This window comes from Lycium barbarum, chromosome 1, assembly GCF_019175385.1.
Source record: "Lycium barbarum isolate Lr01 chromosome 1, ASM1917538v2, whole genome shotgun sequence".
Lineage (NCBI taxonomy): Eukaryota > Viridiplantae > Streptophyta > Magnoliopsida > Solanales > Solanaceae > Lycium > Lycium barbarum.
The window spans coordinates 19,070,942-19,081,044 of NC_083337.1; the positions used below are offsets into that span (position 1 = coordinate 19,070,942).

The 10,103-nt window shown below is 31.0% G+C and overlaps 1 protein-coding gene across 1 annotated transcript; it reads right to left on the reverse strand.

Moving 5' to 3' along the window:
- Positions 1 to 1,193: 1,193 nt before the first annotated feature.
- Positions 1,194 to 3,418, reverse strand: LOC132632992 (6,7,8-trihydroxycoumarin synthase-like). Its single transcript, XM_060349166.1, has 2 exons — positions 2,468 to 3,418; positions 1,194 to 2,046 (listed from the first exon to the last, which is right to left on the reverse strand). Exons 1-2 carry the CDS (start codon positions 3,344 to 3,346, stop codon positions 1,435 to 1,437), a joined length of 1,491 nt encoding a protein of 496 aa, XP_060205149.1. The 5' UTR covers positions 3,347 to 3,418; the 3' UTR covers positions 1,194 to 1,434.
- Positions 3,419 to 10,103: the final 6,685 nt, after the last annotated feature.

A 10,103-nucleotide genomic window follows, 5' to 3' on the forward strand; every position in this document is an offset into this window, starting at 1 on the left:
AATTGTGTTTCACATGTACATAAAAATAAACAATGCCCGAATGTTTTAAGTAAGAAGACAATCATCGAAAGGATAAATATTTGTGATTTAATTGATTTGTAAATTTAAATTTATATGCATATGGTTGAATTTTAATCTTCTGTATCATGACTAAACTTACAAAAAGGGATATTTATGACCGGGCAAAGCGTGGAAAAATTCCCTAATATAAATATAATTAAACACAATTAAACACAAAGAAAAGAGGGGAAAAGAGTTGCGTTTACATTTGAAAGATATAAGGGTTAAATTGACATGATATTCCCATCATGTAGGATTTCAAATTATCCTTATCCACAAATAAACATTGTATTAATTCTTTAAATTTTTTAGCCTTTCAAAGGCACTCATGGTTCTGTTGGAACATATACAAAGGGCATCACTTAAGTAGGCTGATTTGCATTATTTTGTACTGGGCTCCGCCCACATGTAACTTTAAGTTGTGGGTCACTATGAAAGGAGTGAGCCCTGACAATTGACATGATGTTAGGGGTGTCAATGATTTTCCTTGGGAAATAAATTGATGTTGAAAGTGAGGGCCTGCTGATTAATTGACTGTTCAACCCCCATTTTAGTGTCATCACTTTTTGTATTTTCATGTGGTTTGATAAATCTTCATAAGAGAAAGAGTCACTGTTAGCAGAAAATTGAGTTTTACCCATTTCTTCCTTTGAGCCTGATTCATAACGAGAGCATTGATAAGAGATTGAGAGTTTCACTACTAAAAAATCATTATTTTCCCACTGATTTTTCACTGAATGTCAGTGGGAAAAACATAAATAGTAGAATTTTTTCATGGAAAACTAATAAAGTTTTTCCAGCGTTTCAATGGGAACTTGTTTCCCATCATGCATTTTCCTAGTGAGATTGTTCGGTGGGAATGAGGTGAGAAAATCATGTTTTATAGCACAAATTTCCTACTGAATGTCGGTGAGAAAACCTCTTTTTCTAGTAGCGTTTCCTTCACCGAAGACTATGTCCATAACCTCACTAGAGATAATGCCTTTAAGCTGGACTGATCAGCTTTTAAGCAAATTCATAATTATTTTATTTAAAGTTGCTCGACTTGTTTTACATGAGATTTCCATGTTAATACAAGAAAAATTGGTATTTAAAAAGTAGCTCCATCTATCATTTCAAACGAAAAAAACTGATCTCCAAACACTCATACAAATCAAATTTCACTCAAATCATAAAACATGAAGTTTGGCCTTCATTTTCCATGCAAATCCTCTGATTGTCCAAGACAGCATATTTTTTTTTTTGCCACATGCTAAAAGCTCATTGCAATCATAAATAAGACATCACATAGTGGGAAAACAAGGTGCTTCTTTTATTTTGTCCCTAGTTAAAGAGAAAGAAATATGCAAAATGCTTATGTGTACTAGGTCTAGTCTAGAGATAAGTTTTAGGGACAAGGCAAAGAGCAATTTTCTTATGCATGGTAAGTCCAGGCAAAGCATCAGTGTCAATGTCTTGAATCTTCATCCCACAAGGCAATTCCCAATCAAATGCATAAAGAAGATTAGACAGTACAAGTTCCACAGTTGCAACACCAAGTGCAATAGCTGGGCAACCTCTCCTACCTGCTCCAAATGGAATCAACTCAAAGTTTTGGCCTTTAAAATCAATAGTGCTATTCAAGAATCTTTCTGGTATAAATTGTTCTGGATTTTTCCAGTATTCAGGATCCCTAGCAATTGCCCAAGAGTTAACTTGAATTATAGTTTTTGGTTGAATTTCATACCCTTCTAGTATGGACTTGTGCATTGTTTCTCTTGCCACTAGGAGTGGAAGAGGTGGATACAATCTAAATGTCTCTTTAATCACTGCATTGAGATAGGGCATATTTTGGACATCATCTTCGTTCACCATACCTTTCTTATTTCCAACTAATTTTCTTATTTCTATTTGAACTTCCCTCATGGCTCTTGGGTTCTTCAGCAAGGCTGTCATTGCCCAAACTATTGTAGCTGCGCCAGTGTCTGTTCCACCAACTAATATATTCTACAAGAAAAAAATTTGGAGGAAAAAAATTATAAGAACATAAATTGACAGATCAGTTGAGTTCTCACAACAACAGACATGTATGTATTTATGTATATACATATATTGGTTTTAGATGTATGATTTTTATTTGACACTCTCCTATATTAAAAAATTATGTGCTCAAATATTTTGAACTTTTACGGGATTTTCACACAGACATATACATACATATATGCGTCTGTGTGTATACGCACGCTTCACGTCAAAACTAGTGGGTTTAGATGAGCCAGTTTTCCAAGAGTTGCATTTGACACTACTGTGTTTGAGACCATAAGTTCTAAGGGTACGTCTGATGTATGTGAATCGTCTTTCTTTCTTAGAATTCGTGACATCAAACACCACCATATAAATTGAAATAAAGACGGGAGTAAGTGATTACCATGAGAATTGCCTTTATATTATCCAAAGTGAGATCGATTGGGGTTGATTGCTCTTTCTTCAATTGTAGCAAAAGATCAAGAATATCTCCTTCCATGGATTTTGGCCTATTGGGATCAAGATGCTGCTCAATGAGTTCTTCATAAAACTCATCCAACTCCTTAAAATTCTTCTCAAGTTTAGTTATATTTCCAGAGAGTTTATCAAACCAGCTTGAGAAAGGAAAATAGTCAGAGACAAAGAAGCCTGCCATCATTTCTTGAGTCATGGCTAAAACTTCATCGAACCTCCTTCTTTCAAGTGCTTCTTCATCATACCTAATACCAAATGCAACTCTACAAATAATTGTGCTAGTTAGTGAAATCACTATATTGCTCAAATTGGTTATTTGAGGGTTCATTGCTTGTTTAGATATGTTGTTGATCATTCTAAAGACTTCATCTTCGCGAATTGGACCAAACGATTGCACTTTCTTGAGACTAAAGAGGTTAACAACACAAATTTTTCTCATTTCCCTCCAATAGTCATTATAAGGTGCAAAGGCAATATCATGACCATTGTAAGACAATTTTTGCTGCCCGAGAATAAAAGGTCTACTACAAAATGCTAAATCTTGTATCTTTGTTACCTCTTTTGCAAGTTTTGCTGAAGAAACTACTACCACAGTGGCAGAACCAAGTTTCAACGAGAATATTTTTCCATACTTCTTGGAAAGTTTCCAAAAATAAAGATGAGGAGTTAAACTATCAAATTGATGCAAATTTCCAATTAAAGGCAGCCCTAAAGGACCTGGTGGCAGAACATTTTTTCCACCCTTGGCATGTTGAAGTAGGAAATAGAGGAAGGTAGGAATGGTCACTAATAAGAGTAGAAAGAGCATCTTTTGTTTAATTTCTAGTTGTAGCAAGTGTATGTCAGATGTCTTCAATATATGATGTTGTACTCACTAGAGTTAGTCGAAGTATCTAATTTTATGAATTCGGCTTCAAGTCTTTTAAAAATAAAATTAAGTAAATATTGGGAAAGTACTACTCCCTCCGTCTTTGTTTATAAAACACTATATTTATCTGAATACTATTTAAGAAAAATAATGAGAACTTTTGAAACTTTTTAAAACGAGTTTTAGATATATGTCTGTCTATAAATCATCTCATTAATGTAAAATGAAAATTTTAAAGTTAAATTGTTTATATAACATTCTTTTTGGGACAATCGACAATCTAAAAAATATGTGTCACGTTGGTTTGAATATAAAAGTGTTATAAGTTAGCATTATTAATAATTTAAAACCCGTAAAAGAGTTTGAGAGAATCATTATTAAAGAGAGACTGATTCCTTCTTAATTGTAAGATAGCTGTTTAAGGAATAAGGACGCATCGGCCGGATGGACCGCGGGGAATTCCTATGATTTGTACATAGGCAATGACTTCATCGTTTTATCGTTTTGCTCCTGATTTTCCACTTGACTACGATGTCTAAATATTAAAAAATAAACTCTGGAGTGGGTCATTAACTCATATTTATTTACTTTACTTCAATTATTTTGTTTATCTTGTTATTTTTCCATCGTTATTTCCTTTCTATTCTGCTTTCATTACAATTCTTTCGAGTCGAAGTTCCATCAGAAACAACAACAATAACAACAACATACTCAGTGAAATTCACAGTGTGAGGTCTGAGGAGGATAAAATGTACGTAGAGCTTACCTCCATCTTGAAAGATAGAGGTAAGGATACGTCCTACTTCACAAAAGTAAAGACAAAAGTCTGCATGTTGCACTAAGCATGTTGTTGCTGTTGTTGTAAATGAGAAGAGAGAGAGAAGGAAATGTGTTTTATCTTTTTGAAATTAACTACCTACTTTCCAATTGACAATCATTAGGAAAATCCTGTAAGAGCTTAATTAATTTCTACCGCGATCCAAATTGAAGTAATCGCGGACAACTAGTGGATTACCCATCAATCGAACTTGTTGAACTCAATCTAATTCGTTGGGCACAACATTAACACATTCATATAACTAAATCTTAAACTTAGCTTAATAAAATTTATCCACTTAAGTCTAAAAGGAGTTCCAAAAAGGTCACTTAATTATTGAAAATTATTCAACAAAGTCATCTTTCTTTTTCTCGTAACAAGAAAGTCATTACTCATCTTTACTCATTTCATTTCAAAAGTACTCTGCAAAATTTTGTATAAATTTGACCAAAGAAAATGATGTAGCATTTAGTCAACATGATTTTTTTCTTTTTTCCCTCAATCTACTCTTATCAGTTTAAACTATTCCAACCCCCTCCAACCGATCGCGAACCTAAAACCCGAATAAAACCCTGACCTTCTCAAACAAAACAGCAACTTTAGTAAATTCTTTCACAAATTTTTAGAGCACTTGACAATATATTGTATCAATTTTTTACTGTTAAGACAGATAAACACAAGTTTGTAGTGCACTAAACATTTCAGCAATTTTTACTGCGATGTTCCAGTTCAGATTTGTATATATCTCTCCAACTGCTTAAAATGGCAAATACTTGAGCTCAAGGAATATTCTGCAGAAAACATGTACAATATTTCAGAACTTATGAGCTCAAGGTCTACAAGACTAGAACCATCAATTTTCTGTAAGAACGTATAAGAAAAAAACTAATTTTGACAGTTTTAACTTAATTCAAAATAATACAGCTTCCAAGATTAAAGTTGGGTTTACCAAAATGCATGTATCTTGGTCTCGCGCTCAAGACCTGCGTTGGAGGCTCTAAACGTGTATTTCTACTCTACTATATAGAAGAGCCGTAAGAGGGACGAGAAAGGGAAAAATCGTAATTTTACTCAATCATAAAAATATTCTGCCTCACTTATCCAATGTCAATGTCTTCCATCTCACAAAAATTCTGACCGCTATGCGTGTCTATCAACACATTGGGAGGAGTAAATAAATCAATGTAAATCTAAAATGTGGACCCCACTTTCTAGCTCATCTTTCAAAGATTTTTTTTCTTTGTGGTAGAATCTTCCAAAGACCATACAATTAACTTTTCTTTTCAAGCGTGAGATATAAATTATTCTAGATTGCTGTTCCCTCGATATCATTTTATTTATCATGTTTATTATAAAATAATTGATTTAAAATGTTTAACATTTAAAAAATAAAAATATAATTAATTATTTTTCACATTTACACCTACATAAATGTGAAAAGAGATTCATATGATGAAAGGAAAGTAATATTAAATAAATTGAGATAAAAATTTAAATAAGAGTAATTTAATTACATTATTCTTTTAATTATTATTTTTAAAAAATCGTCCGAAAGAAAAACAGAACAAGTAAAATAACCGCATGAAGCACTTGCAATTAAAGTAAAGCAGGAGTGTTCACTAAAATTTTGAAATAGTAATTCGTCATTTAAACAGAAAATCAAATTTATGTTTTGATTGATTCTAAACATTTGAAATTAATTTAGATATTTGAACTATTGATTTAACTTTATAATTAGCCAAATCAGATTTTGATTAAAAAGGTACTCTTTTATTCCAACTTATGTACATTGACAAGAGAATATTTTACACTTTTAAATTAATCAAATCAATATTAATTGATTATAACATATTATTTATTTATTTTTCAATATATTGATTAATGTTTAATAGTGCTATTCTTTTATCTCAAATAAGAAAGGAAAAAGTACCCTTTTAAGAAAGTTATCTCTTTTAAAAAAATATTAATAAATCCCATGAAAACATTATATTGAGGTATTTGAGTTTTCAAAATCTATATTCGTAGCAGAAGTCAATAAAATAAAGTCTTGATACAGAAAATGAACTATTATATTCATCGTGCTTTGAATATACAATTTATTGACAATAGAGATGTATTAGAATTTAAACGGATTAATATTTTTTTAAAAGATGACATAAATAACAAAAGCATAATCGTAATTTGAGAAATTACGTAACAAATTAACATTGATAAAAGAAATTTGGAAGAAAAAAATATCCGGGCCTAGAAATTAATTGATATGTCAAGTATATCGTAACTTAGGAAAATCTGGTAAAGAAATTAAAATTTAATTCTAAGAAAGTCTAAAGAAAAATACCCTTATTTGAGAGAATATGTGATCTTTTCATTAAATTGATGTAAATATAGAAGTACTTATTAATTATATATCATTCTGCCACGAATAAAGAACCAAAAATAAATATTTTATCATGCTAAAAGCTTTTATGTTACCACTTGAGATAAATATGTTTTATACTTCATGTGATAGTGAGGTACGCTTCTTAATCTTAATTTCTACCTGTGAGCAATAAATTAATAAGATCGTCCTTAATATATAATGACTCACAGTTGTTATATAAAATACAATTCAATCTAACAAACTAATTATCTTCGGATCATAATAAATTTACGCGATAGTAAAAAGCAGTTTGAATGTTAGACCAGTTCTTCACATCATTCCAATAATTGATACTAACAATACTTGCAAATATTTCTGGGCTTGGTCACTTTATTACTTTAATTATGCGAAAGTTTTGGTTAGGGCCAGAATGTTGTATAATTTTTTTGTGAATAACTTTTAATATCTTCATTTTATTTTTCTTATTAAATAGGCAAAATAATAATGTTAGCTTTCAAATTTTCTCTATACGAAATCTAATCATTTTTTTTGCGCGGATTGTCATTCTTTTGGGGTGGTCATTAAATTTTGTCCCTCATATTTGTGGTCTTTAAATTTTGTCCCTCATATTTGTGATCTTTAAGTTTTGTCCTTCGCTTGGAAAGGTGGATGAATACCTGAGGTTCTGGGTTCGAACCCCCTCTTAGGCATAAAATAAAAAAATAATTTCGCAAGGCAGGCTTGGGGGGCGTGTATGCCGGATCCGACATACACGCCTTAAGGAAAAACTAGAGTTATGCCAGATTCGGCATAACTAAAAGTCTGCCTCATAAGGCAGAACTTTTCCTTAAGGCATAGTTTAGTTATGCCTTATGGGGCAGACTTTTAGTTAAGGCATAACCAAAAGTATGTCCCATAAGACAGAACTTTTCCTTAAGGCATAGACTTTGTCTTATAAGGCAAACTTTTAGTTATGCCTTAATGAAAAGTTCTACCTCATGGGGCATACTTTTAGTTATGCCTTATGAGACACACTTTTAGTTAAGGCATAACTAAAAGTATGCCCCATAAGGCGGAACTTTTCCTTAAGGGATAATTAAATGTTTGTCTTGAAAAGTAAAAAAGATAAAATATATGCCTCAAGGCAAAGTCTGCCCCCTCCGGCAGACTTTTAGTTCAGCATAACTAAAAGTATGCCGGAGGGGGCAGAGCGAAATTCAAACTCTGTCTTGCAAGTTTTTTTAAAAAATTTTAATTGAGCGGGGGTTCGAATCCGGAACTCATGAATTTTAGGCGAAGAACAAAAATTAAAGACTACCAATTTGAGGGGCAAAAGTTAAAGACCACTTGCGAATTGCCCAAATCTAATTTATATTGGGCCCGTTTCACGGGCCTTAAATTATCTAGTCTCAAATAATAAAGTAAAATTTTCACAAACAGCTAGCTACCTTTTAGCTCCTTCTAACAACCTATAACTACATGTTCTACATTTACAATTCGTAGCTGGAGGACCCTATATTTAGCTAGTAGACGCGTCGACTTAAATATAAGATAAATATAATGGAAATACACACGTTGAGAAAACTGAAAGTACTATATTTATGGAAACAAAATCTATTCCAATTTAAATTAAAATCAGTTTTTAATGTTTCCTGATTCACGCAACTATCCTCCCATTCCATATCTGATCTCATATCTTATTCAAACAACTAACAAGATGTTATGTTATATTGGTGGTTTAATAAGATTTGAAAAGTCTACTTTATATAAACTGATTTGACCTTTTGTTTTGGATTTATGTTTTAATATTTGTATTTCGTATATATTTTGGCTATATTTTAGTTGCATTTTGACTGATCTGTTAGATACTACTTATTCTGGTTTACTGTTAACTATATTTCATATATATTTTACATATATTGGGGGTGTATTTAGATGAAATTTTAACTTCTGTAACACACTGTACATTAAAAGTGGACTTATGGAATATATCTAAGTTATATTTGTTGTATATTTCGACTGTATTTAAATGGTTAAATATACTACAAAAAATTACAGCTATGGTGAAGAACAATAAACACGAATTAACTGAAGAAATATGTGAAAAAAATAACAATACAAAATATACTTAAAATGCACATAAAATATTGATCTGGTTAAGTCACAGATCTGTAATAACCGAACTAAAAAATACAAACGAACTAAATATACTAAAAATACAACATAAATATATAGGTTAAATACACAGTAAAACATAAAAATTAGTATAGAATCTTACCTTTCTTGGGAATTAGATTTGAATTATGAGTGAAATTAATGAGTAGTTAATTAGAGATAAACAAGGAAGATGAACTATTGTAAAACTGATTTGAAATTGGAGGAAATTAAGGGATATTGGGCATAATGGCGTGTATTTAGGGGGATAGGAGAGATGGACGTTTTTTTTGGCTTAAATTTAGGGTGTGGGAAGTTATCAGATGAGTGGTAAAAAATTGGTAGCTATAGGAAGTAAATATGTTATATTTTAGCTACTAAATATAATTATTGTAAAGTTTAGTTATGTTACATAAATAGGTAATAATGTAAGCTATGCCAAGTAAATTTTAGAATAATAAAAGGTGAGGTTGTGAGTCAACTTATTCAGTGAATAACATAATTCATATTTCTATGGACAAGCATTGAGATAATGCTTGTAATTTTACCGAGTTTGATGTACAAGAAGTAGGGGTGTACATGTACCGGGTTGGTTCGGATTTTTTAAACACCAAACCAAACTAATTGCGTCGGGTTTTTAAATTTATACACCAAACCAAATCAATAAAATTCGGGTTTTTCAACCTCGGGTTTTCTCGGGTTATTCGGTTTTCTCGGGTTTTTCGGGTTTTTTTTTTCGGAATAGTCTTGATACAAAACATATAACTTTTACTTCAAATATTTCTTTAGTCCCAGTAAGGTACAACTATATAATTAAGGTTTTTCTTAAGAAAATAACATAAAATGTGAGAAGAGTGATGACATTGTATTAAAATATTTAACAAAAGCTAATAAAATCGGTTAAAATAAATATTGCTAATTAACAAGCCATAAAGAAAATGACCATAATCTAAAAATATTAAGTCATGCTAAAATAAGTACGACAAATAAGTATTAATTACATGACAGAGAAAAAAAACTTAAGTTATGTATTTTCACTCTCTAAATCAATTATGCAAAACTAAATAATAGATATCCAACATTATTGTCATTCCTAATGGTAAATTGAATTTCTTTTGTTAGCATTAGTGTTGAGTTAGTTTTGGTTTGGACTTTATTTGAGTTACTAACATCCATAGGATATAAAACTCATTGACGTTCAAAATTCTAAGTTCAAGCTTGAATAATATGATAATAGATAAAAAACTACGAAAAAATTTAAGAAATATTTATAAATTACATTACACATAAATATTTTTATGTATAAAATATTTTAAAAATTGAATACATGTAATGTCGGTTTGGTTTGGTTCGGTTTGACTTTTTTT